The 27,927-nt window shown below is 45.9% G+C and overlaps 11 protein-coding genes and 2 non-coding genes across 13 annotated transcripts; 7 read left to right on the top strand and 6 right to left on the bottom strand.

Moving 5' to 3' along the window:
* Positions 1–47: 47 nt before the first annotated feature.
* Positions 48–2,330, top strand: TERG_01239 (uncharacterized protein; the record flags this gene model as incomplete). Its single annotated transcript, XM_003239209.1, has 3 exons — positions 48–90; positions 148–1,175; positions 1,242–2,330. The coding sequence occupies 3 exons, from the start codon at positions 48–50 to the stop codon at positions 2,328–2,330; spliced, it is 2,160 nt and encodes a 719-aa protein (XP_003239257.1).
* Positions 2,331–2,350: 20 nt separating this feature from the next.
* TERG_01238 (uncharacterized protein) lies at positions 2,351–2,914 on the bottom strand (the record flags this gene model as incomplete). The annotated part of the gene is made up of 1 exon (XM_003239208.2): positions 2,351–2,914. One exon carries the CDS (start codon positions 2,912–2,914, stop codon positions 2,351–2,353), a length of 564 nt encoding a protein of 187 aa, XP_003239256.2.
* Positions 2,915–3,367: 453 nt separating this feature from the next.
* TERG_01237 (uncharacterized protein) lies at positions 3,368–9,978 on the top strand (the record flags this gene model as incomplete). The annotated part of the gene is made up of 6 exons (XM_003239207.2): positions 3,368–5,959; positions 6,012–6,374; positions 6,430–7,713; positions 7,769–8,000; positions 8,053–8,354; positions 8,413–9,978. The coding sequence occupies exons 1-6, from the start codon at positions 3,527–3,529 to the stop codon at positions 9,976–9,978; spliced, it is 6,180 nt and encodes a 2,059-aa protein (XP_003239255.1). The 5' UTR covers positions 3,368–3,526.
* A 370-nt stretch (positions 9,979–10,348) lies between these two features.
* On the bottom strand, positions 10,349–11,639 carry TERG_01236 (uncharacterized protein; the record flags this gene model as incomplete). The annotated part of the gene is made up of 2 exons (XM_003239206.1): positions 10,349–10,473; positions 10,529–11,639. The coding sequence occupies 2 exons, from the start codon at positions 11,637–11,639 to the stop codon at positions 10,349–10,351; spliced, it is 1,236 nt and encodes a 411-aa protein (XP_003239254.1).
* Positions 11,640–11,856: 217 nt separating this feature from the next.
* On the bottom strand, positions 11,857–13,467 carry TERG_01235 (uncharacterized protein; the record flags this gene model as incomplete). Its single annotated transcript, XM_003239205.2, has 1 exon — positions 11,857–13,467. The coding sequence occupies one exon, from the start codon at positions 13,465–13,467 to the stop codon at positions 11,857–11,859; it is 1,611 nt and encodes a 536-aa protein (XP_003239253.2).
* A 1,205-nt stretch (positions 13,468–14,672) lies between these two features.
* Positions 14,673–16,015, top strand: TERG_01234 (uncharacterized protein; the record flags this gene model as incomplete). The annotated part of the gene is made up of 2 exons (XM_003239204.1): positions 14,673–14,782; positions 14,842–16,015. 2 exons carry the CDS (start codon positions 14,673–14,675, stop codon positions 16,013–16,015), a joined length of 1,284 nt encoding a protein of 427 aa, XP_003239252.1.
* A 172-nt stretch (positions 16,016–16,187) lies between these two features.
* On the bottom strand, positions 16,188–17,084 carry TERG_01233 (uncharacterized protein; the record flags this gene model as incomplete). Its single annotated transcript, XM_003239203.1, has 2 exons — positions 16,188–16,824; positions 16,891–17,084. The coding sequence occupies 2 exons, from the start codon at positions 17,082–17,084 to the stop codon at positions 16,188–16,190; spliced, it is 831 nt and encodes a 276-aa protein (XP_003239251.1).
* A 372-nt stretch (positions 17,085–17,456) lies between these two features.
* Positions 17,457–19,269, bottom strand: TERG_01232 (uncharacterized protein). The gene has a single exon (XM_047747731.1). It carries the CDS (start codon positions 18,329–18,331, stop codon positions 17,849–17,851), a length of 483 nt encoding a protein of 160 aa, XP_047603695.1. The 5' UTR covers positions 18,332–19,269; the 3' UTR covers positions 17,457–17,848.
* A 55-nt stretch (positions 19,270–19,324) lies between these two features.
* TERG_01231 (66S preribosome component MAK16) lies at positions 19,325–20,437 on the top strand (the record flags this gene model as incomplete). The annotated part of the gene is made up of 2 exons (XM_003239201.2): positions 19,325–19,459; positions 19,513–20,437. The coding sequence occupies exons 1-2, from the start codon at positions 19,398–19,400 to the stop codon at positions 20,435–20,437; spliced, it is 987 nt and encodes a 328-aa protein (XP_003239249.1). The 5' UTR covers positions 19,325–19,397.
* Positions 20,438–20,971: 534 nt separating this feature from the next.
* TERG_01230 (uncharacterized protein) lies at positions 20,972–21,724 on the top strand (the record flags this gene model as incomplete). The annotated part of the gene is made up of 1 exon (XM_003239200.1): positions 20,972–21,724. One exon carries the CDS (start codon positions 20,972–20,974, stop codon positions 21,722–21,724), a length of 753 nt encoding a protein of 250 aa, XP_003239248.1.
* Positions 21,725–22,367: 643 nt separating this feature from the next.
* TERG_01229 (uncharacterized protein) lies at positions 22,368–24,611 on the bottom strand (the record flags this gene model as incomplete). The annotated part of the gene is made up of 2 exons (XM_003239199.2): positions 22,368–24,349; positions 24,410–24,611. 2 exons carry the CDS (start codon positions 24,609–24,611, stop codon positions 22,368–22,370), a joined length of 2,184 nt encoding a protein of 727 aa, XP_003239247.2.
* A 2,236-nt stretch (positions 24,612–26,847) lies between these two features.
* On the top strand, positions 26,848–26,928 carry TERG_10512. Its single transcript has one exon. It is a non-coding gene; the product is annotated as a tRNA-Ser (tRNA).
* An 868-nt stretch (positions 26,929–27,796) lies between these two features.
* On the top strand, positions 27,797–27,914 carry TERG_10511. Its single transcript has one exon. It is a non-coding gene; the product is annotated as a tRNA-Ser (tRNA).
* Positions 27,915–27,927: the final 13 nt, after the last annotated feature.

The raw sequence follows: 27,927 nt of genomic DNA, 5'->3' as shown, positions 1-27,927 counted from the left end.
GCAAGTAACGAATATTAATATAACCGTCGAAGGAAATATATACTACAATGGCTTGGACATTGGAAGAGGCTGTAGAGCAGCTTGAGAGTGGTAAATTTGATCTTTGTTTTTGTTAACTATCCCTGGAATTGCGCTAATTGGATTAAGTTGCAAATGTGCCTGCAAAGCAGCGACATACAACTGTTGCTGAGCTGGTGAAAGTGATAGTTTCTTCGGCCTTTGACTCTGGGCTGAAAACAAACATACTAGATCGTATACTGAACGTTGTCGTGTCATTTAGACACCTTGATCAGTCAATTGTGACTTCAATAATCAAAAATTTATACCCCGCTGAGAGAGTTCCAGCAAAAGTTGTGTCTCGAGTGATTTGCTCTCTCGGAGCTACAAAATCAAAACCGTCTCTAGCGACGCAAAATTTGCTTTTGAGATGGCTTCTACTGGTCTATGATTGCCTAGTGAACCGGACTCACCTAGAAAAATTCTATAGCGTCCTCTTTGATAACTTAGATATGATTAGTTTGCGCCGCCTGATCTGTCATTTACTCTCGCTCATCACTCGGAGGAAACATGTCAAACCATTCCGTGTATGGGCCCTTTTGGAGCTAATCCGCAACACGGGTGGTGATGAAAGAGAGCTTTGGGGTCTGCTGCGAGTCTATAAAAGCTATTATCCTGACATTATAGTTGATGATACGGCGATTCCTCGCCGGCGAGCAACCTACTTTTTCAAACATCCTGACCAGGAATGGACCGCGCACATGAAATCACTTCAGGAGAGGGCTGCAAATTCTGCTCCCCGGATTTCCCCAGAAGGCTTTCAGGCTATCCGCCGAGATGGTGTCAAAAGGAGCCGGATTGAGGTTGTTATACCCGTTCCTAAAACTTCTCGTGTCCGACGCGGTTTTACATCTCTAGAAGAACTCACCAATGTGCGAGATTTCGTCAAGAAACTAGACAAAATTGAGCTTCCGAACCAGATAGCTTCCGCGTTAATGGAACCCCTAAGCCAGAAATTCTTACTTCTAGTGCAGAATAAAGAAGCACTACAACGGATGGAAAGCTGGCTTACAAACTTCTTTGAAGACGAACTGGATCAACTGCGAGAAGAAAATACTTTGTCTGAAGAGCTAGGTTTTGTCCTTGATAGCCTGGTCCGATATGTGAGATATACAAAGGTAAATTTTTTCCCTTTACCCTTGATAACGATTTATAATTTAGGCTGACAAAGGAACTCCATACAGGCCTTTCCTGGCTCTGTTGATAAGTTCCTCCAACATTACTTGCCTGTGTGGGATGGAACAAGCCATCGAGCAGCGGTGCTGAAGCTCCTAGAATATGTGCCTCTTAGTGACGACACTTTTCGCCAATATTTTCTGCACTTGGAGAATGCGATTTTGGACAACACTATGGAGTCCAAAAGTTTGGTTCTTCAGTATTATACCACACTAATACGGCGTTATGGCAGTATTCTCCGGTCGAAGACCTCTGTTGATCAGGCCCTTGACTTGGTGAGCGTAGTCCAGAGGGCCGAGTTGATGTCGTTGACTTTAATGGAATGCCCAGCAACCTGTGGTACCCACCCAGTCAAGGACTCACGGCCCTCTAGTTTACCTGTCATGCAATTCTACACACAACTAGCCGAGTTGTACGTTCATGCTCCAACTAATCCACTCATACGGCTAAACACCCCTCCTCCCGAGAGTGTATACCTCCTCATCTTCACACCGGTTCTCAGCCATATGTCATTGATGAGCAACGTGATAGCGATTTATAAATCTTCCTTTGAACAGTCCCTAGCAACTACAGCTTCTGCAGGTGATGCCCCTAGGCAGCCGTATGCAGATGCTGTTGTGTCCAGCCTCAACGGATATGTTCTAGATATCTGCAACCTACTATGGCGAAATAGGGGGTTGAATGACGATGAGCCTAATGCTCTTGGCTGCCTCGTGAGAAGCGACGTGGTTGAATTGCTCACCGAGTATATCCAGGAGGTAGGCGAGGACCTAGCGAAAAAAGGTAAAAATGGTGGTATTTACAGACTGCGGCTTGCATCTATATTTTCCTTGAGCCATCACGCCGCATTGTGTGGCATGTCGGCAATGTGTTTCAGAAATCTAGAGTCTATTGCTGGAAAAGACGGACAAGAGATACTGGCGCGATTAACATGGCCAGTGACCCAAAAGGCACTGAATGCTCTACATAAAGCCGGAGGTATCAAGGTTGACTGGCAAGAATACCGACTGAAGATGCTCGAATGGCTGGACAAGCATGGGTCTGAAGGAATCAGTCGATTGATGAGGAATTCGATGATGACTTTGAGGCAAGGGTAGGAATAGCCCAGTCCCAGTTATCATTGAGTCGGTATGTCCGGACAATTGATATAGATATCCTGGACGCTGGGATCATCCCTGAGCTCATTTACTATATTTTCTACTGTACCGCGGGCCTCTTCAGACTCAAGCTTAACAAGAGTGTCTTGGTTTGGATCCCATATGATATCAATGCTCTCCGTAACCAGATCCGTGGCAGCAGACATCTTGTCGGCCACTGCTTTTGTAGCTGAGTGCTCTGTGTAAACGATAAGACGGTTATTTTCGTCTGCCTCGACATCTGTCGCACCAGCGTCAATTGCCAGTTCAAGATAGCTGTCAACATCAAGGTCGGGCTTCTGCTCAAACACTATCTTGCCCCTTTTCTCGAATAAGAAAGTCGTGGGTGTGTTTGATCCTCCGGAATGCCGGATAATAGCTCGAATATCTTGCAGAGCTCTGGCTTTTTGGTCCGTCAAGCACTCCACCACAACAGCAACGGAATGTGGTAGCATTCCCTCAATGGTGAGTGATTCCAATGTTGCTCCAGCTGCTGTGATGCCCTGTCCTCTTGCAATTGCTGCTTCTATGGTCGGTTTCGGCATTCCGCTCCGTTTGGCATTCGCTATAACAAGGGCAAGTCGAGGATTCGTCTTCGGGTCTGGACCGTATACTAAGCATTGTCAGCCACCGGTAGCACAGCAGACATGGAATTACGTACGTTTTGATGCCTGGATAATGTCTTTACTAAATATTTGACGCTCTTTGCTCTTTGCAGCATCGTTTTTGCCTTTATCATGCCTTATTGTCGACCAGCGATTGTGTCCAGACTGGAGTATCCGGCTGCTCGAGATGTAACGACAGCTGCGGCAAGTCCAGGACGGTTGAATCCGAGGACTCGAAAAAAACCTACGCCCAAATATTGCTGCCATTTCGCAAAGCTCTGGAGCGCAATTGATGGATCCAGGAGCTCGTAGAAGACGATGCGATGTAGTTACGTACCTGAAGAAATAGCTCCCGATTCGGACCCGTCCGCCCTTTAAAGACCGGCTTGAAGTTAATCCGCGCCGTCTAGATCTGACCGAGCCCGGGGCGACCTCAGTGGACCTGGCTTGGGCAGGTCGCATTGGACCCTCAAGCTGGATGCGAAGAACAACAACACCAGCAATAAAAACGAGAGGACGACAAGGAGATAGAATGCTGTGAATAGTGATATAATGTCTTCCTCCGAAGTTGCTTCCCGGCCCTCCAGCGGTGACCGCGCTGGCCAACCGCGCGCCGAACTCGACGTCTCGAAGCTCCACGCCCTCCCCTCCGAGCAGCAGGACCTCTACCTCCTTACCTACACTTCGGACCTCGTTCAGTATACGGTGACGCTGGACAAGGAGACACTGTGCGCGCAGCAGAATTTTATAAAACAGGAACTGTTAAAGATCCTCCGCCTGGTATCGCCGGTACCAACTCGGGTCATACGAAATGGCATTGGCCGCTGCTTCAGTGCTGTGTTTTCCAAGGGAAATAGAGCAAGTCTTTTTGATACCGTCACGGAGCTGGTAGGGATCCTTAATTTTGGCAAGAGTGAAGTTGATTTGAAGACGAAGTTTGCTGCTGTGGTGGCTCTGGGTGACATATTCGTGGCTGCGGGTGATGGTGCGGTGGGACAGTCCAGTGCCGTCTGTTCAGCCACCCTCAAACTCCTAAAGCTGGCACAGAACAACGCAGGGTTACGATATTGTGTGTTCGTTTCGTTGAGGAAAGTGATAGCAGGAATTGGGCCGCAGATTGATGAGGCTACAGCTCGTGATATATGGAAACATGCTCGAACCGCAGCTGTCAATGACAAAGCGTACAATGTCCAGGTTGGATCATGCTCGTGCCTTCAGGAGCTAGTCAAGTCAACACCATATTTTAAGAATACCAATGATTATGAACACTTGAAGACCACTCTATGGAAAGTTATGGACAGCTCTGTTGCGTCAGTGAGGCACGGAGCAGCGGGCTGTCTTGCAACTTTCTTGGTGAAAGCCCACTCCAGCACGCCTATATTGAACACGAAGCCTACGGCCCTTCGGACCAAGAAGCCATTGAAAAGACAGCCTACGGATCCCGTGGATGGTGATATTATAGACCGGACCCAATCCCCGTCAGGCCGCAAGGCTGACAGCTCGCTATCCTTGAAAATGGAGGACCTTTTAGTCCAGCTTTCAAGCCACTACTGTAAATCATCAACAGGAAATCGTGCTAGAGCCGCGATTGCGGTGTGCTATGAACTTTTACTCAAGGAATTTGGTGGGAAAGTAGTCGAGGATTATTATACGGAGATTGCAGACCATTTACTCGTCACTCTTTTAAACAACCAAACTGTTGCATACAGCCGGTATCGCCTCCTTCTTACCCGGAAATATGTCAAACATATCCTCGAGGATGTACTAGGCAGAGAAATGCTCCGTGAAAGTAGTCAGTTGACAGCGGTTAATTGGATTTCCAATAGTATCCTCAAGGACTATCCCCAGGTGGTTCCTGAGCGTCGAGAACCTAGCAAATATACCCTCATAAGTGCTCTCAGTGCGCTCTCTTCCCTCATCGAATCCCTCGGGTCTGCTGCGGCAACTGTTGCAGAGACCTGCCGTGAAGCCTTGCTTCAACTTCTTCAACATCCAAATTTCAGCGTCCAGGTCCATATTGCTCACTGTATGCGTAATTTTGTCGTTGCATGCCCTCAACAGCTTCTCTCATGCGTCACAGTATGTATGAACAGTTTAGCAAGGGAGCTTGGCCAGTTGTCGTCAATCCGCATGTCTGCTCCTCGCTGTCTTGGCTACGCACATGCCCTCTCCGCGATGCTAAGTACATCCCGGCTGCAGCCCCTATACGGATCCGTCGATGTTTATGCCAAGGTATTGTCACAAGCCACAGACCTTCTCAAGACAAGTGGAGGCTCGGAACTTCGAGTTGCTAGCACTCAAATACAGGTAGCCTGGATCCTGATCGGAGGTTTGATGCCATTGGGGCCAAACTTTACAAAGATACATCTCTCGCAACTTCTCTTGTTATGGAAGAATGCCTTATCTCCAATAGCGAAGGAGAATCTTACCAAGCGTGGCCCACTGGAAATGAGCTTTCTAGCCCACGTCAAAGAATGCGCTTTGAGCTCGATACTAGTCTTTCTGGAATATAATAGCAAGCTTATCACTTTAGATGGATTGAAAAGAATTGCCATGATGCTTCAGGGGAGCGTCTCTTTCTTGGAACATCTCCCTAAGTTGAAAGCCGTCGAAGATATCTCCCAACGATTATCCCCATCACTTCAACTTGCGGATTATGCAACTTTGGTTCGACGACGAGTTCTACAATGTTTTGCCAAGCTAGTCAATTTGAGCCACCTTAATCCTATGGACAATCTGCCTCTCTCTGGTATCCTAGGCCTCGCGATATCTTGTTTTGCCGACCCAGATGTCACCTCCGCGAACCCATTAGAGACATCTATCGCTGCTTCCACTGCAAACTTTGATACCTTATGGGATCTTGATGATAATTTCGGGTTTGGTGTTACGGGATTTGTACGCAATTTTGTGCCCGGACAGTCAAGATCCGGACCTTTTATTAACACGAGCGTAACTGAAGCCACAGGCCATCCAATTGACTCTTCTGTGAGTTCAACTTGATTCCCAGGTATAGTGGGCTATCTACTGACTTTGACAGTTGATAACTCCAATGTGTCATGCAAGAGAGCATGATTCCGTATTGCTTTACTATGCCAAAAACATCAATTCAGACTATCTTCCCGATCCACCGCAAACCGAAGTTGTCAATTCTGCAATTGAGTTATTCTCTGTTACTCTCCCGCTACAAAACCCAAAGATTCAAGAAAGTAGCGTTGAGCAAATTGCAACCATGCTGTCATCACATAGCCTCAATCGAAACCCTGGACGCAAAGCAGCTATGACCGCTAATATTGCGATTGCTCTTCTATATACACTCCGAGTTTCCGTAAACGAAACCCCATATCTCCCTGGAAATCTAAAACATGTTGCAGTTGAAAAACTTTTCCAGGAGCTCATACAGGTACGTAACTTTAGATTTCACCCTTGTTCAAGGCATAAGTCTTATACCGCATCAGACTTTTATAACAAACCCTGATTATATCATCCGAATAATCGGATTTGAAGGGCTTGGCCGTTTATGCAACAGCTCTGGCAATGCGTATACAAACTCGGAAATAAATAGACTTGTTGATGTCATTGTCGAAAACCGTGATCCCCATGCCCGAGCTGGGTGCGCAGCTGCGCTAGGCTCCATCCATGCTCAAGTCGGAGGGATGGCAGCAGGATTTCATTTGAAGACTATTGTTGGTGTCCTAATGTCATTGTGCAATGATCCCCATCCTGTTGTTCATTTCTGGGCCTTGGAGGGTTTGGCGCGTGTTATAGACTCCGCGGGCTTGACCTTTTCGGCCTATGTATCTGGAGCTTTCGGGATGCTGGCTCGTCTATATGTTGCAGATACCCACAACCACGAGGCACCTACCACGGGGACTTCAAATTTTGAAGCCGAATTCTCCACACCGTTAGCAATTGGCCGATGTGTCGATGCTCTCGTTAATGTGGTTGGGCCTGACCTCAGAGATGTTACAAAAACGAGGGATCTAGTTTTCACTATAGTCAAGGAGTTTCAACTGGAACGCGATGCTCCTCTGATAAACGTCAGCTCCCAGTGTCTAGACCATTTGTCCTTGTATGCACCACAGTATATGGATTTCTCAGGTTATGTGCAATGGCTACAGAAAGAATTAGCCTCGACAGACAAGCAAGTTAAGCAAGCTGCAGTTTATGGCCTTAGCAATCTCATGAAAAGAGATGCCAGTAGGGTCATTCAAACTGCATCATCAACATTCGAAGATGAATTATGGATTGCAATCGATAATGATCCAGGGAACAAACTTCTCAAAGATATTATTGTAAATTGGCTTCAGCAGACCGGATTATCGAACACAAAAACCTGGATCGAGAGATGCCAAAAGGTTCTGACGAAAACAAGGTCCAAACGCGATGAAACTGCCTCGCCTCCTCCTGTTACTGCTACTGGCGCCGCAACCTCTGATCTTCCGGATGAAGAAGTTGCTGGATTTGCCACGGCAGTTACTGGTGAGAGTAGAGAAGCCACTGATACGTCCGCCGGCGGACAAGAATTACTCAAATGGCAAACCCGAAATTTCGTTATTGGATGTCTTAGTGAACTTTTAACGATGGTTCAAGGTGAAATCTTAGCCGATCAGACCATACCAGCTGAAGCTGCATTGCAGGAACGAGTTGGGGATATTGTTCGGATGGCATTCTCTGCATCAACGGCAAACGTCATTGACCTACGAATCTGGGGGCTGAAGATTCTGGACCAAGTGCTTAAGGTGAATTATCAATACGCCATAAGAGTCAATGCAGTACTAAATTAATTTGTGTTAGTTGTTCGGTCGAACCCCTGATCCTGATTTTTCGGAAGCGTCTCTACTTGAGCAGTATCAAGCCCAGATTGCATCTGCATTAACTCCAGCGTTCGCTGCGGATTCATCTCCAGAGCTTGTTTCTGAGGCTATAAATGTCTGTGCCACATTCGTTGGAACTGGGATAGTTACCAGTGTTGAACGAATGGGCCGTATCTTCAAGCTTCTTGTTGTTGGACTTGAGAACTTTGCTAGTATGTGCTGTCCGAACCCTTATTATGAAATGGATTCTAACCCACTCAATAGAGAAACCAGACATGACTGAGATTGGAGATCTTAAAGGCCTCAATTCCAACGCGCGTGTGATGGTCAAACTAGCCTTGTATTCTGCATGGGCGCGGTTGCAAATATCTAGCAGTGAACAAGCCTATCTTGTGGATATAGTATCGCCATACACAGCTATGTTAACTCCACTTTGGCTCTCCTCCCTCCAGGAGTTTGCACGCTTAAGATTTGAACCTGAGATATCTGGTACGATGGGCCCAATGAGTTTATCTGATAATCCTGATGATATCTATTCAGCACTTAACCGCGAAATCCTTCTCAAGGTATATATTCCTATGACCCAATCAACTATACAGCCTTCTAACATTGTACTTGTCTTAGTTCTATCAAGATTCTTGGTTAAATTTCGTTGATGCTATCGCCAGCCTCGTTGAGAAGGATAGTGATTTCGTGTTTGATGCACTAAACGGTAAACAGGAGCTTCAAAAGACTGAAAGCAACGAAGATGACCCCGTTCATACTGGCGAAACAAAAGAAAAAGGAAATCATATCAACTACCGTGACGAGCCAGTAGCTTTCTTTTTCGTCCTTTTTGGACTGGCGTTTGACGCTTTGGTCAGCCAGAGCTGTACTCCTGCCCAAACACTCGAAATCCTTCAGGCTTTACAGAAAATTCTACATCCTTCTGTTGCTGGCAATGCAGTTTACCAGGATTCTATTTTTTCTGAAACTATTGATACTTTGAACAGGATGGTAATGACCGAAAATTTAGCCATCCAGTCCGTTATAGTCCAGATTGTCAGAAGTCTCTCCCTTCACCATCCATCCGCAACTAGAGAGAACACTTCTACGGAGCACCTATCAGATGATATCGAACAGCTATTTGAGTTAACACGCAATATCATACTCGTTATTGCAGGTGTTCTACCCAACCTTGGAGAATCGTCGCCAAAAGCCCGATCTGAGACTTCTGAGGAATCGATTTCTCTAATCCAGCATTCTCTCTCCTCGCTGGTGGACATCACATCTGTATTTCCATCCATCATTCGGGATGACTTACATACATGCGTAGTGCATATATTCACCACGGTCTTCGCTACTGGTAGTTGTCAAGCGGAAATTGTTCCTACGATTCTCCCTATCTTCAAACGCTTCCTTCAAAAACTCTGTCAACCCGGCGAATCTCAGAGTAAAGAATCCTGCCCCCAGGGGCAAGAGGCCTTGAGTGTTAGCCGCCAAATCCGAGGATGTTTGGCAAGGTTCTTGGGCATTCTAACTGTTGCCCAACGTCGGGAATCAGACACTTCTCTCCCCTGCGCCAAAAATACGCTCCTCGGTATTACTATTATCCTCACAACTGCCAGTTCTGCTATTCCACCCCAAGACCCATTGATATCACGAGCAATGCAAGAATTGCTTGATTGTTTGCAGGATCTAGGCCTCGGGGGTGTTGCAGCTAGCTGTGTCCGCTCTCTCCTTTTAAACCCTGGCGCCCGCTCTTCTACCGACGAAGTAATAGCTCGCACACTCTTCCCTAGACTTCTAGCATTTGTGACAAAGACACCGATTGGAATGAATAATGAGCCGCCAATCGATGCAGAGAACATGAAATCTCATGTTACCCAAACCTTAGTGTCCGTCGTGGGGTCACCAGCATTTACGAAAGCTGCTATTCCTGCTGCAATGGCATTATTGATCCCAGCTTTTCTAACAAGGGCTAAACATGACGGAGCTAGCGTCTACCAGGAAACTGCAACTCGTCTATTAGAGCTTGCAAAGATAGATCAAATTGCTTTCAGGGGCTTTGCTACCAATATGGAGCAAGGCTCGAAAGGTCTTTTGGAAGAGATCCTCAAGACGGTTGGGCAAAAGGAAGATAACAGCAAACGACATGAACAGGGACAGGAGAGAAACGCACCGACTATCGCCTTACGTATGGATTTCTAGGGTTCACTTTATCAAAACAAGCCTTTTTACGCTTTCGATATTACAACTTTGTGCGATGGTACCTATATATGTGCTGCAGAGTTCTCTTATACATAGATTATTGCAAAAGAACCAGTCAGGTCATTCTTATACTGGGATCATAATTCGTTAGACAATACATATTTACTTCTAATGTTGCATAACTTTCCCTCGTGTTACACTCCGTAATAATAGAGGGGAAAGCATGGAAATACCCTACAATGAATGGTTAATGCCCTAGCGGCTTCCCCAAGCCAACGAAAGCCTTTTCCTGAAATAACCTAGAATGTCTCAATAATTGTTAAATAGATAAGATGTAGATAGTATCTGGGCACGTGAAGATAGTGAAAGATTATTGCTTGGTGACTTGAACAATATCACCAATCGCCACTTCTTCGGATCCTGCAGCAGCCTTCTTCGCGGCTTCGTGCTGTTGGACCTTATAAGACTGGTATCTTAAAGCAAGAATAATCATACCTATAAAATGTTAGCAACAACATATAATATAGACAGGAGTTAGGGAATCCCTCACTTGCACTTGTAGCAACTGCAATAACAGCTCTCCGTGTAAGTACCCATCTAAGACCCTCTACTTCGCTTTTCCCGTCACTGTTAAGAGACACAGTGATTTGATAATTTAGCTCTTGTATTGCTGTGTCAATTGACCGCTGAAGTTCTCTAGTTGAAATCTTCTGATTGTTGAACATCTCTTTTAGGTCATCCTTTAGACCGGCAAGGTCTTGTGTCATGCGTTGCGTTAAGATATCTAGCTCATGCTGTATTAGGGCCCGTCGAGTACGTTGAGATTGTATCTCAGTATTCCGAGATGCCTGAATAGAGGTTTGTAGCTCCGAGCATGCTGCTCGGAAAAGGTAAACCTCGTTCTCAAAATCAGACTTTGACATCAGTCTGCTACGGGTTGTCTCAAGGTTTACTGCCAGTAAACCTCGAATTGATTTGGCTATAGCTATCGATTGCTGCTCCGTAAAGCCACTTTTATTCAAGTCTTTCACCATGGTGTATGTGTCAAAGTGATGGACGAATGGACTCGAATGGGGGTGTTTGTGGCTAGGAAAATGGATATAAGGTTCCATGGCGTTTGATTGAGACTGATCCGTGTCCTTTTGCGGCTCTGATTTTGACATCTTGTAAACAGATCCTAAATCACCCTGAGAAGAGGCACCGCTAGCGGACCCAATCTCGATTAAACCAGGAGGTTCAGTTTGTTCAACATTCCCATCAATGGTATTTTCTGAAGCTGATCCGGCTGCATCATCTTTGGTTTGAGCTTTATCAGACGACTGGGTACCACTTTCCGATGCACTTCTTTTTGAGGGTGGTTTAGTGTCATCTACGGCTTTATCATCCTTGGCTGTTCTCTGGTCTGGCTCTCCTTTTGATACCTTATTTTGGCTGGATTCTGGCCTTGTGCTAGAGCCTTCCGGCGGAGGTACTCGTGGCTCTACAGCTGGCCCGTATCGTTTCTGGAAGCGTGTGTTTTGTTCACATGCTCGACTCGAATGGAGCCCCGCGGAATGCGTTCGCTGGACCGGGCAACGTATAGATCGATAGGTAGTAGGCTCACAAGCTCGTACAGAGCGTAGGAGGTTAGGGTAAAGAAAAGGGAGCCGTTGGTGTGCCATATTAGGATTTCGACGAAGTAGGCATTGCTTGACTGAATGAAGCAAGTGAAGATGTATCAGAATAAAAGAACGCCGACACAGCACGCCCCAGACGGGACAGGACCTTATGTAAACTAAAAACGCCAATCACGTGATATACCTAGGAATCGATTTAGCCCCTTTTTGCATGAAATATATCAAAAATTGTTCATTGTAGTTTATATATATTGCCTAGTTATCAACAGCCCAACAGCCCAAAGAGAAGCCGAGTCCGCTCCCAATATGCGATTGACCTTTTTCTGAGAGTTTCCATCGTTTCATTTTCCACCTGCAAAGCTTCAGTATGGATAGTCAGGGAGTTTTCCCGAGTAGCAGTGTTAGATTTCATTGCGTTTTCCAAGTACATCAGGTCAAACAGGAGTTGTATTTTACAGTCCTGCTGAGTACTAGAATCATATCCACTAACAGTTTGTTGTTCTTGCTGTGCCACTCCATTTTCAAAAGACGTAGTCTTCGGGTCGGCTTGTTCTTTCGCGTGGTTATCTTCAAGAAGCTTGTTGATCGCTCTCTTAATTTCGACTTTCAAGACAGAAAGAGCAGTAGGGTTCCATAGATCTGGGCCTAGGTCTTCCATTGAAACTTCAAGCTTCCGTAGCAGTTTGAATGCAGCCGGGGATGGCTGAACTGGAAGCTCTGGCTTGCCCTCCCATAGGGTTCTGCCGGAACACTTATGAAAGTTTTTGAAAGGCTTCAACTTCGTTATATGTGTCGAGAGTTGGGTCACAATATCTGTCGCAATGATGGTATGTAATTCCAGCGTCATATTCCGAGCAAAGTCTAGTTGCTCTCCGTCCAGCAATTTGCTTGGGATCTTGTTTCGAATCTCGCGAATCATGCGTAGAATAAAAACGGCTTTCAAAGCCTTATGCGATTCGGGAAACAAGTTTATACCGTCAGCTAAAGCAGCTTGGAGTCCCTTAAATCCTATCTTCAGAGACTTTTGATGTTCTTCTTGCAAAAGAGCTGGATCGTCCTCTGTTAAGCATCCATGTATATGATCAATGACGTCTTCATCATTATCATCTTCCACAATATCCTCCCAGTTATCAGCTTTCATGCCATGAATTAAAGAAGATCTAGCTTCGACAGCTCGAAGCCAGGTCTGGTACGAATCCAATAATATTAAAGATTCAGTTCCTCGGCCTAGAGATCTATTGACAACCTCACTCTTGAAGCTTTTAGCACCTTCCGAGAAGTCAACTGACGCAAGTTTCGGGTCCCATAACGAATGCCTGTTATTACCACTTTCCCCTGTTGAAAGACAGCTTATGATCAACATAATTTCCCTCCCGAGGCTAGCTATGCCTTCAGATTGGCCTTGAAGAATGAAAATTAGCTGGTGGTTTATGATGTCTCGTAAACCTTCTAACACTTCCAGATTTGAATGGGTTGGAGTTGAAGACTGAACAAGCAGCCATGATTCGAGCAGCTTTTTTCGCAAATCCAAGATATCACCAAAGTTTTGAAACGCCTCCAGTTTTAGCTTGGCTTGCGAGGAGAATAGCTTGAATGTGTTCTTAGACCACGTTTTTAGCTGAGTGCTCCTTTCAGACTTGGGTATATCATTGTACTTGATCCATGGAGTGAAATGCCGAATGTCCTCCAGAATCCAGGGCTTTAAAAGATCCATGTTGAGTTCCCCCAAGCATAAAATCTCGGGGTCAGCGAGGAGGGGCTGAGTTGTCAATTTCTGTAACGCTGCCGAAAGCGGACCGCTGAGGAAATGATCAGTTTGTCGTAAAGTCTGCAAATATAGCTTTAATGCAAGCAATACACCGTCGCTATGCATGCTTTTTGTAATTTGCTCTCCAATTGCATTTTTTCGCACATCGCAGAAATGCCGTACAGCGTCATTGGAGGAGGAGCTAGTGGCCAGGCAAAATGCACACAATGCCTGCACAAGTCTATCAGTGGTAATACTGGCAGCAGACAAACGTAGCTTAATTCGGCTGAGCAACGTCGCCCTGAGAGAAGCCAAATTCTTCTTTAAACTATTCACGAACGCGGGAGCATGTTCGTTCTGTGAAAGTGCCTTCAACAGAAGTCTCGAAACGACTAGTAGTTTCGCAGCGAGGACTACGGAGCCACGCTCCCGTATTATTTTCACAATTGAGTTTGTGCAGCTTCGCAAAAGGCATAAGTGGGCCTTGAGTTGTCGCCCGTCATCGTCTATTGTGACGTTAGCCCGATTGTATGTATCTCAAAGATCAGCCCCATGCGCACCTCTCTTGCTAGACTTGAAATCATCATGATTCAATTCAGGGATATGGTCATTCTTCCTCGCTATTGATTGTGGATTGCATCGCCTCCCAATACTAGATAAAGTAGACTCGACTTGCTGTATATCTGTATTCATATCCACGATGGTTTGCGCAGTTTCGAGCAGATCCCGGTATTTGACCCTTTATATGTATTAATATATTAGCGGAGTGTTTGCTTCATGTGTATAGGAGTAATAAATGTTCATTACACCACTCGGACATACCCAACAAGGGATCTAAGCTTGTCCCGATTGCTTTCAGCATCTCTGCGGAGTTCCTGTTCCAGGCGCCTTACTGTAGGAATAGGATACTTAAACGCATCTTCCCATGAATTGAGAGTAATCGCATCCGGAGTATCCGCCGCCATAGCCCCGGCTTCGTCAGCTTCTATCCAGCTGTGTCCTTTTCGTTCTGGCTGCGTTGTCAATTTCCTGGTAAACTCGCGGGTGACTAGATGGTTACCGTTAAAGTATATCACGTGCCCAGAACAGACAAACCTTGGAACGCGCGCTTGTTTAACCAGTTAACTAGTTAGGCGCTAAGCGGCGAATTAAACGCGCCTTCCTTATATGCGTCATAGGAGGGAAGGAGGGATGTCATCGTTCTTTTTTCCTTGCTCTTATGACTTCGTCGGTTCAACGGAGTTTCATATCTTCTACGATCTCACATCCAGCAATTAAAAAGCACGAAGAAAGTAGGAAAGGATAGATACCCTTTGCTGGGCGATTCGATCATGGCTGGTCCTACAGAGGAACATTCCCCGCCCAAAGAAAATTCAGTGGTTTTCCCTCCAATCACCCGATCGCATATCCTGAATTGCTCGTACCATGCCTGGTATTCATTGTAAGGCACCCTTGTATAGTCAAAGCCTATAGCTGAGCAGAGCTAATCATAGGTGGTAGATATCGAGCTGTATCTCCAAAAGCACGGCTTATTCCTCTAACTGAATCGTTCATCAATTATATCCGCGCAGATGGGATAATTCTCCCTCCAGATGAGACAAGCCTAGAGGTATCAGATGATGACAGCTGGACCCTTTCCACGTCTAATGGAGACAGTAACTCAGAAAAAGATGGCTCTGATGATGAGGACGAGCCATATGATCCGTCGAGAGAGTGGCCGGAGGTCCATGCTGAAGTGATAGCGAAAATCAGAGAGCTTGGCGGCCAAGTATCGCCTAAGCTGAACTGGAGCGCACCCCGGGATGCAAAATGGATACTTCCAACAAATGATATGCAATGCAGGACAGCCAACGATGTCTACTTGCTCCTAAAGAGCAGCAACTTCATGAACCATGATCTGGACCATGCATTCGATGACTGTGTGGTTGAGGCAAACCAGGAACAGGATAACGGCCCTACCACGTCAAGCCAACCGCCTATTCCGTATCACCTTGTCCTACGCAAATATTTTAATGTCAACACTTCACTGGAGTTTCGGTGCTTTGTTCGTCATAGGCAACTAATATGTCTTTGCCAGCGGGATCTGACATACTACGACTTTCTTTCTGGAATGCGAAATGAGTTATTAAGGGTGATCCAGTCTTTCTTCGACGAAAAGCTTCGAAATACATTCCCTGATCCAGATTTTGTATTCGACGTTTACGTTCCTCCGCCGCACAATAGGGTCTGGCTAATTGACATAAACCCCTTTGCTCCAAAGACGGATCCTCTTCTATTTTCGTGGCAGCAGATACTTAAGATTGGCCAAGAGGTAGAACGAAACATCAATGATCAGATCAATGGAGTTGATGAACAGGTCGTCAGGCTTAAAATTAGTGCACAGAACGAGTCCTCTGCAGCCGAGATATCTTCAATATCAGGCGAGGATGATGATGAAGAGTCAGATTTCGAGGAAGTGGTTTCTGAGTTGCCATTGTTCCTTCTTCTGTCGGGAGGAAATCCAGCGGGAACTAACATGAATGCCGCCCCATACTCCGCACATAAACTCCCAAAAGATGTAGTAGATGCATCGAGGAGTGGACCTGGAGGTATGAGTGAGTTTCTCACTCAGTGGCGGGACATTCTCGAGGGACGAATACAGCTGGATACTGGGGACAGTGATGATGAACACTAAAATAAAAAGGGGAGACAGAATAATCTGTATCGTTGTATTTCTGAAGATTGCAAATGTAGTAATTTATGTACATCATTCATAACTAAAACTCTAAATCATGTATATAAAAAAGGAAACAGTGCGCTAATAAATCAGGGTGCCGCCCAAACAAGTGCTCTAGAGTGAAATAAGTCTATAGTTTATGCTTCTTCTGACCAGAGGCAAGCTTCATAAATTCAGCTTGTGGGATACCAGAAACAAAACGGTCTAGTCCCCCGAAAACCTCACGGACATTCTGCCTGTCCAGTATGTCTTGATCTGGTGCGTTAATCAACGCCTTAATCTTCAACATGCTCTCCTGGTTCAAATGAGTGCCTAATGTCATATCAATTTCATGCAAAACCATCTTGAGGAATGCATCCGAATCCTCCTCTTTTCCGCTTGCCGGGGTGAAAATCTTATTGACGAAGCCTGTTTGTAGCAGTTCCTCAGACGAGATACGTTTGCTCATAACAAGAGCTTCCTTTGCTTTAGCCAGGCCCATCCGCTTGACAAATGCATGGCTGGAGCCTCCCTCTGTGACTAATCCGATAGATGAGAAGGGAGTGAGAATGTAGGCATGGGGAGTAGCATATATAAAGTCACCGAAAGCGGTCAGAGCTGCGGAAAATCCAACAGCGGGTCCGTTAAGGGCGACAACGAGGATCTTTGGGTGTGTGTAGAAGGTATGTGTCAGGTCGATGTTATTGGCAACAAAGCCCTGGACATAACCCCGGCGTCCATCTATGTTATCGTCCGTTTGTGGCGCACTTCCCAAAAAGTCTGCACCGCTATTTGAGTGTTAGCTATTAAACCGCCCGAGTAATAATTATCGGTTTTCACCAATAGGGACTTACGCTGAGAAGAACCTTCCAGTCCCCGTGAGGACGGTGATATATATGTCATCCCTTTCTGCAACTTCTCGCATCTTCTTACCGAGGAGGTAGTAATGTACACCGGTCATGGCATTGAGCTTTGAGGGTCGGTTCAAGGCGATAATGGCCACGCGGTCCTGGTAGGTGACCGTCACCTCGTCCAGAGGGTACGACATCTTGAATCGTAAAACCGATGAAACCAACGGATGTGAGAGGGCAAGGGGTCTATGGGTTTCAACTTCTGGAGGATATATATCGTGGCGTATTGTCGGTCCGCCTAGCTATCCAGCGCGTAGGGGAGATTTTATAATAAGGGCCGTCGCAGGAACAAAAGTCAGCGAGTCGTTAGGGAGGGTGAGAGAGAAGCAGAGATCGCATAGCCGGGGCAGTGGAAGTTCCTCCGCCTCCGTCTCGCTGAAAACTAACTAACTGGGGCCACGAAGACGAGGCCGGCTCCATCGTTTTTGGTGGTTGGAAAGCTGCTGAAGTTGTGGATGAGCCGAAGGTTGCGTGGGCGACCTCGGCATCTCCAAACAGCCGCGGCATATGATATGTACTCCAGGTCTCAAATCTTCTTAACTAAACATAAAGGAGGCACCTGGTTATGAACTGTAAATAGATACGGTGCGAGGCGCTTAACTGACTTGGGGTGCTGTCTTTACTTGGGATGCCGAATTTTGAATATTCTGTGTCAAAAGGCAACATGTATTATCTATAGGTCTATAGAGCCGGAAGGAAAAGTCACAATAGCCCTCCACAATACCTTCCCGGTATTCGTACAGGGGGGAGAAAGAAATGAAAAATGTGGCCTGCTAAGTGCAAATGCCCGTTCATCAGTCTCTCCAAGCAAATCAAGTAGAGATTACAGTTTCTAAGATTTCCCGCAGTGCTGATTTCTTAAGAAGCGAAAAAGATATGGAGAAAGTGAAAATCGAAAATCTCATGTTGGTCCTGTAATGACGATTGTTGGGATGCTGATATTTGGATAAGGAGTGGTGTCATTGCCTTTGCCCTGAATTCCTTCATTATTATCATCATTATCATCCGGGTCTGGTATGTAATCTGGAATGCAGGTTGCAATATACGTGACCATTGAGCCAAGGTATCCTGACCCTCTCCAATAGCCTTCATTGCAGGAGCTAGTCTCTGAGTGCTGCAGGAGATCACACATTCGTCGAAAAGGTTTTTGGCATCCATAGCAGAAGAAGATGTAGTCCTTTTCAGGCTTATATGACCGAACAAAATTCGCCGCAAGTTCTAGTATATCATCATGCTCAATTCCCGATGGACAGTTTCCGGATTCAAGGTGATTGAACATCGCAGAGAGCGTACAGAAATCTTGGGGGCAACAATAACAGGAAACTCCGCGTGGCCTATGTCTGAATGCGTGCTGTAATATAGATAAAAACGCGTTAGTCTCCATTCCCTATATATTTAGTTTTTTATAGGCATACCCCATTTAGCTCATGCGCGTTTGGAAAGTAGTCACCACAAGCAACGCATAGGTAATGTTTACAGGTGTTATGCTGGCGCAGTCCAATAGCTGAAGGTGCAAACCAGTTGCAAGGCTCACAGTAGAAATGGGATTCCTCCAGATGTTGCTGTAGGCTAGTAAACGTCTCAAAGTCCTGATGATCCCCACACAGATGGCAGACATTGTGATTAATAGAGTATCCAACATGAGCGCGGTAATATCTAGGTAAAGAAAACCCAATATTACAGCGCTCACAGCTGATCTTTGTGCTCTGATTCATAATCCCTGGGTAACGAATGAGAGGGTATTTAGCTTTCTAGGCCTTTTAGAAAGTGATGCAGTATTAAAGGGCTATAGAGATGAGGTCTCATTCATACTCTGTAGTTATTAATATGATATAATATGGCAGGTTCCGATTGTCTCTGGGGCAGGGAGGGAAGAGGCTGTTTAATATCAAAAGAACAGCACGTCTAGTAAAGCGCCAACAGTAGAGTTTTGCGTATTTCGAAAGAGGGAAAAGAAGAAATGAGAAAGAAATCTTTCATAGGGGAGAATGACGAGGCTAGAAGCAGCAAATAATACTAAGACTATTTACTGATTCCTACGGCCTTCAGAATGCCCTAATGCTTAGCTTGATGGAAAGTCCCAGCATCTGGAAACCAAAGATCCTGGAGTGTTGAAACGACAGCAACACTCGGATATACTATTACTTCAATCATACCTTGATATTTAAACAACATCAAGGCATTTCTGTAGCTCCGGGGTAAAACTTCCTCCTTTTTACCAGTAAATCTGCGATTTTGACATTTTAATTAATTTTTTGGTCATTTTCTACATCTTTGTTGTTTTTCATAGGACGTGTCACGTGAGATGAGGCAAACCTAAAAGTTAAATTTTCCTTTTTTTTTTTTCAAATTCAAAATCGCTAAGAAAGAAACGAAGGGCGAAGGAGATGCAAGTTCTTCCGGTCTGTATACAGATCTGAAGCTCATCAGAGAGCCTTTACATTATCAAGATGTCGTCGGACGAAATTGTCTGGCAGGTTATTAACCAGCAGTTTTGTTCTTACAAGCTCAAGTAGGTAGCTGGTTCTCCTCACTAAAGATTTTTCTAACCCATTGCGAATACAGAACCGACAAAGGCCAGAATTTCTGCCGTAACGAATACAATGTTACTGGCTTTTGCAACCGTCAATCATGTCCTTTAGCAAACTCTCGATACGCGACTGTTCGATCAGACCCTAGCACAGGTGCAATGTACCTCTACATGAAAACGGTAGAACGCTCTCACATGCCGAATAAATGGTGGGAGAAAGTCCGGTTATCTTCGAATTATGCAAAAGCTCTGGGCCAGCTAGATGAGCGATTGATATACTGGCCTAAATTTTTGATTCACAAATGCAAGCAACGTCTTACCCGGCTTACTCAAGTCAACATACGTATGAGAAAGCTTGCCAAAGAGGAAGAGCGTTTGGGTGAAAAGCTGGTACCAAAATTGGCACCCAAGGTAAGGAGACGAGAGGAGACGAGAGAACGAAAAGCAGAAGCTGCTGCCAAACTTGAGCGGGCGATTGAAAGGGAGCTCATTGAGAGATTGAGGAGTGGGGCATATGGTGAACAACCTCTGAATGTTCAAGAAAACATCTGGAAGAAGGTGCTTAAGGGTCTAGAGAGACAAGGAGATGGTGAACGGGACGAAGATCTCGATGAGGGCATTGAGGAGGAGCTGGAAGAGGAAGAGGAGGGTGTTGGTGAAGTTGAGTATGTCAGTGACATCGACGAGGATGAGGACATGGAAGACCTGGAAGACTGGCTCGGAGATGAGAGCGACGATACGGACGGCGATGGGGCAGACAATGACGACGATGAGGGTGAGAGCGACGATGGAGAGGCTAGCAGTGATGAGACCAACGAAGAGGAAGAACCAAAGAAGAAGCCCACCGCGGCGCCGAAGAGGAAACGGCCTGCAGCACCTTCTGGGCCCCGGAAGAAGGGCGCGCATGTCGAGATCGAGTACGAGACTGAAGGACCGGCGAGAGAGTCTCTGTTTGCATGAACACGTCTTTGACAAGCCAGACAAAAAGTGTTTTCATTTGTTCAATATCTTGCGGGCGTTATTTTTTTGGCTGGAGTCTTGGGATCTACTTGGGCGAACGGCGCCGTCTCTACGAGGTTTCATGTAAGGGTTATAAATATTCCAGTCAAGATTGATCGATAGGAATGCATAGAAGCTTGAACTACTGTCCTAAATAATCATATTAAATAGTACCCGCTGTTCGGGCCATATATATTGAATAAACTCTCTATGAATGTAGACAAATATGGACATGTGACTTAGTTTGAGCCCAGGAGCTAGGGGGGATGGTGATCTTCCTGAAGACTTTCAACTTGCTTCCCACTCCACGTTTCGTATTAAAACATCTGACCAGCGAGATCTTTACAGGGGCTTCTATATTCATATCGTTCCTCTTCGACTTTGATATCTGGATTTTCGCGCCGTTCTTCTTTTGAACCGAACAGATAGCTACCACCCCTCTAGCCCCTCGCCCGCCTACATACGGCAACCTCCTCCACTGATGCTGGTTTGACCATGGCGTCTTATTTCTCTTCTATAACATCGATATCCAACCTCAGTACCCGCTTCACCTCTCTCCGGCGTGCTATATCCGCAGACGAGACAGACGACCCAGAAAATGAGGATCTCTCACATATCTCCAACGTTCTACGCGCGTATTACAACGAAAAGGGCCGCAGGTTACCCCCTTGGTTACCCCCAGATAAGAAGTCAGCGTACAGCGCCCCTGTTATTGCGACTTCTCAGACATCTTTCCAGGGCTATGGCGGCACTCCTAGCCAGTCAGGTGGCCTAGGGGACCTGTGGGATGACTCTGGGCGTTCGCATACGCAACATCAACAAGCTACAGGGAGTCTTCGTTCCGGTCGAAGCCAGAATAGCCTGACAGGCCATAAAAATGGTTTACCGTCGTCCTTAAAACCCGCTCCAAACCACCTGCCTCACCGTCCTGGAGCCAGCTTGAGAAGCCAGAGTAACGGATATGACCGCGATCCCTCACCTCAGGCTGGAGGCCGATCTCAGTCTACTGGCGGAGCGAGACCGCTACCCAGCCAGCGTGCTGGTTCATACCAAACTTCCGGTGCCCAACTGTCACGTCCGGAAGGGATGGATCGAACATTATCTGGTGCTTCTGCGCAGGACAGACTTCGTGCGCGGTTGCACGGTGGCAGCAAACCATCTTTAGGCACTAGCAAGTCCTTTGATTCTAGTTCCGCTTTGGGTGATGGAGGAGGCTATTCTGGAGGCCATAGTGGTGGTTATCGATAATTTCGGACTCCATATCATACAACAGGAGGAAAAAGGGAAAGAGAGAAGAGGAGAGTGCATACTCGGCTATTTTTCCTTAGTGAGCCCAGGCGTTTTTTGTTGGCATTATGACTGATATTTCTAAATTTCGCATCTCTGACATGATTGTCATTACGAGAGTGATTATCTGCTAACCCAGTCTCTCTCCTTATTCCCTCTTTCTCCACCGTGCCTCTGTACATATTCTATCAAGACGTATTGATATTCTGGCTGGCGTGAATTGGCTCCTCGTTCGCAGTACCATCCATATATATTATTTAATCTTCAGTAATCTTCAAGTAAAACAAGTTCGCGGGAAAAGGAAAAAAAAGAGCGGCCAATTCAGTTGGTAATCTATCCAGTATTGATCATGACAATGCGAACGTGAGATGAATCTACATATTTATCATACGAACACCCATGCTTGGGGTATAATACACCAAAAGGAGGCGCCAGCCCGGATCATGAAATACAGTATATAGAATAAAAATGCCTTCCCAAACTCATAACCGCGAAATGGAGTATCAAAAGAGGATCAAAGGGAAAAAAGAACAACAAGTATTGGGAAAAAAGGGGAATGTAAATTTAGTTGACGGTATAAACGTTGGGTGAAATGTATGAACTTTCAGCCGCGGACTTTGCGATAGCTTGGTGGGCTCCAAGTACGGCTAATCAATTTCACAGCCCAGACTGGTATAAGCGAAACAGCACAGATAGCAGATACTTTCCAGGCCCATCCCCATGTAACAACATATGCAAGATCGTAGTAGTCACCAAGGAATGGGACAGAAGCACCGTAGACTATGGCGGTGCCTACAATGCACATTATCATAACTGGATGCCATGTGGTAATAGAAACAGCAACCATAATGAGTTCATTCAATACCAGAGCAGTGAATGAGACGCTGACCAGCCGAGGGCCAGTGATTTCACCGACGAGAATTTGGGCGAGACCTTCTATGACTGCGCCCTGGTAGACAGAGACAAGAACCCAGGTGAAGAACGATTTGTAGCTGAGACTTTTCCCGGATTTCAACTCTTTATACAACTCAGGGTATAGATTTGCTAGACCTTCGTCGACATCACGGTCAAGAACAAGTGAAAACACAGGAGCATTAGTATATATTGTCGCATAGCCCACAAGTAGCCAGTTAATAAACAAGCCCTTGGGGTCAAAGTGGCTTGCAATGCTGAACATAGTTTGACAGGCACTTATTATCAAACCACGATGCATGACGAATTGAGCTAGCTTAGCAGATCTCTTGTAAGAGTTACGCCCGTGCCAGAATAGAAGCTTGGTAAGATGGTGGAAGTGCGTGATGCTAAAATCAGCTGCAAGGGAAGCTTGTCTGCCCTCTTTCCCAACAATTCCGATTCCAATATCGGCGGCCTGGATCATAGATACATCATTGCCGCCGTCCCCTATGCAGCAAATGCGTTTCTTGGTATGTTGCCTGATCAAAGTCGCTATCTCGGCCTTTTGAATTGGAGAGCATCGGCAGGCAATGACTGCAGGAAGGCGTACAGCAAGAGTTATAAAGGGTATCCGGAATTGAGAAAGCATGAGGCCAAGGGACTCCCCGTCAATTAGAAGGCAGGACTCAGCTTTATTGCGGAGGAAATCCAAGGCCTCATTTGCCGCGTCCATATCCTTAAGTTTCGTGACTGTGTTGATAACTTGACCACGAGAGACGAGCTTAGAGGATACAGCAACACAACGGGCTGTTTCAACCTTGTCCCCAGTAAGCATCCAAATTTTAATGCCTGCATTCCTAAGCAATTCCAGTGAGGGTTTTACATCCTTCTGTAGCTTGTCTTCAACGCCAGTGACACCTAACAGCTCGAGATCTTGTTCAAGATAATCTCGAGCCACACTTGCCATTAGACTGTCTCTGTCATTGAGAGACATTGAAGCTTCTTTGTAACTCTTAGAAAATTCACCATAATGTTCAGAGGTGAGTTTCTTTCTTCCAATTACCAATGTTCGTAATCCTTCTCGTGCCATGTTGGCGGTTTCTTCGTCAAGCCAGTCATTTGCTGACACAATCGACGACATCACGGTATCAGCACCTTTCTGGAAAAACCAGAGTTCGTTCTGTAGTTGTGTTGGGCAGCCTTGATAATGATCCGTTGAAAACTGGACTATAATTCCCATTCTTTTGCTTTCTGATGTAAATGGGAAAATATCCAAAATCCTGGCTTTAATAGATATGCCAGAGTCACCAACAGTAAGAATGATGGACTGCCTGTCTCGATGAGACAACTTAAGTCCCACTTCCTCTGTATATTTAACAATGGCAATCTCATCAGGGGATGAAGCTTGGTAAGTTGTTACGATTTCACCGTTTTCTTCTTCTTTTGTCGGTGTGACATTGTGGCACAGTGCAAGCGCAAGGATCAAGTCCCTAACACGCAAACTGATTTCACGTCTTGTTCTGGTTGCCGGCCCAGAGCTTGGCTGTGTCGATGCATTGGTAAATGGTAACAATTCATTTCCACTAGCTGATGAAGAGGCCGAAAATCCCTGTCGAACAAACGATGCAACCTCCTCCATTGCTTCGTTAGCGTACGACACTGTACCAACGTGAATCTTTTTCAGTTCCATCTCTATTTCAAAATTAGTCATCAACCAAAGTTAATTATATTGAAAAAGGGATTTAGACTTACCGTTTTGAGTCAAAGTACCAGTTTTATCAGATAAGAGGTACTCAATTCTTCCGAGGTCCTCCGGGATTGTACTTGTTCGTACAATTGTTCCAGGTATTCCCTTGTCCCTCTCTATAAACCGTCCGTAAACTGTTTTGGCCATGTCAAGGTTCACTCGCAAGCTCATTGGAATAATGGTGGAGAAAAGAATAAGATAAATCATAATAGCAATATACCACTCCTTATCGTTGGTCGGTTCGAATCCTTCTAACGCCACCAGCGTGACCGACAATGTCAAGGTGAGGACACAAAGAATCTTCGTCAGGCTGTTTATTTCGTGCTCCAGTAGCCCAACCTTTGAACGGGATGCGGAGGTCGACAAGGCGGACCTGGTTTGCGAGCCGGTGTAGATAACAGCTGCGTAGGTGACAGTATTGGAGGCGAGTACGGTGTTGGCCCAAGCAGCATTATCGATACTAAGTGGAGCCGATTTGAGCGGAGGTGAATGTTCGTCCTGTTTCCCACTTTGTTCAACGGCCGGATCATACGGTTCTGATGGTAACTGTGCAAGTTCGATTTTTCCAACGAATTCGTTAACGATTTTTGCTGGGGAACTGGCGGTTATGCGTATCCTGTTAAGCTCGGCGAGGGCTAGGTTTTGGGTGAGTGGTGATGCAAGCCGCAATTTCCAGTCCGTTTCACCGTCCAGTTGATCGGTTCTGATGAATGTCTCTGCAGAACCAGCTGCATCTGACGATTCACCATCTTCATTAGTCTCTGGAGTTCCGTGTTCTTCTTCACTATTATCATGCACGGAGTACTCGGCGTCGCGCTGGGAGTTCGATAATGAATCAGTTGCTAGAGATTTCAGGATGATGACGTCTGCTGGGAGACGACGATCCTTTCCGATTTTCAAAATATCGCCAACTTTGAGATCCCTGGACTTTTTGGTAATTTCGATAGGCTCTGGCCACCTGGGCACTTGACCCTTCGAGGACGTCAAGCCAGGGGTTCGTAAAGATGACCGGTCAAAGGACAATACGCTGTATTCTTCCGAGTTCGCTTCTGCATCTCTTCGACGACGAGAGATGTCATCCAGCGCTTCTTTGCTAAGAGAAATGAAGACGACAAACGAAAGTGGCGCAATGTAAGAGGATATATAGCCAATACGCAGAATGGGAATAGTTTGAGACAAAGCCACGAGTAGAAAATAAATATTGAAGAAGAAAGAAAACTCATTATATAGAGTACGTGGGAGAAAACTCCAGGGGGTATATTTCGCATTCGACACGACATTGGGCGGGTATCGGGATTTTTGTACCTGTCCAACCAATATCTCGCGGGGAGGGACAGTGTTAGCAGCCTGGGTAGATCTGGGGCGCTTGAAACGGTCGAGCATCCTTCCTCTGGCCAAGCTACGGTTGCCAAAAACGGGAAGTCCAAGCCTGGACCGCAAGCCTGAACGAGCTTGGCTAGATGACTGTCGGGACAGCGGCCGCCGTTGTCCGGTTGTAAGGAGAGGTGAGTCGTCATCGGCGGAACTTATTTTTGCGCGGGAGAGATGGGCCTCTTCATGCTCTTGGTCATAGAGTAGGCCATCCAGGTCATCATCTTCTCCGCTCTGCCTTATATCCCGTTCCCAAGGCCGTTTCGGTGTCTTCTGCCGTAACTTCTTCAATGACACCGCAGGGCTATACCAGCGTGACCCATCTGAAGACCTCCGATGTCCAATGTTATCACCGAATCTCGGACTCGAGTGAACTCCCAGCTCCTCCAGCTCTAAATCGTCATCGTCGTCTATGGAATTTATCGACTGTCGATCAGGGTGTGTTGTGTATGAGTTTGTAGGCATCGTGACGGAGGTCTGCACCAAAATTATAACGTAGTAGAAGAGTAGTAGAGCGAGAGTAAAAAGATGGGCCGTAAAACAGCGTCCGGGGCTGCTATCTCGATAGCATCGTTGTCCTATGATTGATTGTTCGAGTAGTTATGGCGTTTCTGGCCATCAACAGCCCTAAGAGCTGCCCAACTGGCGGCGCTAAAAAGAACAGTCGATACTCCGTTGTATCAATCAACGTGGTAAAAACAAAAATCCCCCTTCTTCACTGTTGTCTTCCGCTGTTGTTGACTTCTCCGGAGGCATCAACATTAAATATTTCATGCCCTTTACCCTTTTTGGGCCTGTCGTCATTCCTTTAAGGTGGCTTCGATTCACGTGATAGTTTCAAGGCGCAGGGTCCCGTGACATTCTGTTGTCGCCCGGCGGGTGCAAAATATTGCTCACTTACGGAGCAATTCTCCAATGAACTACTAATATATCAGAGACTAAGCAGAGCTTAAATATATCTCTATGGTGAAAGAGGCAATGTCTCCACGATATGAACGAATTATCAAATGTTGTACGCTACTCCGAACACCCACTAGCTTATAAGGCCATAAAGGAGCGACCTCTTTGCCGAGGCACCGTGGCAGAGTGGTTAATGCGTAAGATTTGAAATCTTATCCCTTAGGGGTCGCGCGTTCGAATCGCGTCGGTGTCGCTTTTTTATTTATTTATTTATCACGATGTTTCACGTGACCCATATAGATTGGATCCATGGATGAACTTAAGATTTGATAAGAGTACCTCCCACGAAGCGGTGGGTGTTTTCGCTTCCCCGGACGAGACAATGTACTCCGTAATAACTATTAAATCTGGTTAAGAGCATGCCGTCCAAGATTCTACGTCCGCTCAAATGTCGAAGTTCCCTGAAATTACCTCCTCGTGGGTTAATTGTCTCATCAATACAAGGCTGCGTTACTAGCATTTGTGACAAATGGTATGCAGGAGTAACTCTCAACTCAACTAGTGATCACTAACTTCTAGTTAGTGCTAGGCCGGGGATTCGCCTGTTCAGGAGGCGCTGAAGGCGGCAGTTTGGTCTATTTTATACGAGTAAGTGAAATTATACCGTTATCTAGATAGCCTGGGTTAGTGTTTGGCTCCCTCAATTCACGAATTAATATTGCCGTTGCCTTGGAGCCGTCTGCAGCTTTGGTATTCTTAAAAAATAGCGGATAAACAAAAATGACTGCTAACTTACTCTTTCAAAAGAAAAAAAAAAAAGGGAGGGGGGCTTACCGAGTAAAACTTGTAGCCAATTAATTGATTGCCCTATTTACTTGCCCTATTTACACACTGAACACCTAGGTGAGTGCCATGCAACCCCAGCTTGAGTCATTCATTTGATGAGGCGATGAGGGAAACTGTTTAAATGAGACAATAGAGAGGCGCACAGCCAGGGATACTGGTGGAAATGCCCAAAACACGATGGATACATCAAGACATGCCTAGAAAAAGGTAACATAACTGGCGCCGGCTCAGCCCCCGGTTTATCTACAGCAAGCGCCCCTTCGTTCAACTAGAAAGGCACTGTGGCGGAGTGGTTAACGCGTTTGCCTCGAACGTTACGTTTTTCGCGTAACCATCTTTGTATGAGAGTAGCAAATTCCTTCGGGAGCGTGTGTTCGAATCACACCGGTGTCGTCTAATTTTTTCA

This window comes from Trichophyton rubrum (genome assembly GCF_000151425.1).
Source record: "Trichophyton rubrum CBS 118892 genomic scaffold supercont2.1, whole genome shotgun sequence".
NCBI lineage: Eukaryota > Fungi > Ascomycota > Eurotiomycetes > Onygenales > Arthrodermataceae > Trichophyton > Trichophyton rubrum.
This window is presented reverse-complemented; position numbering and strand designations above follow the sequence as displayed.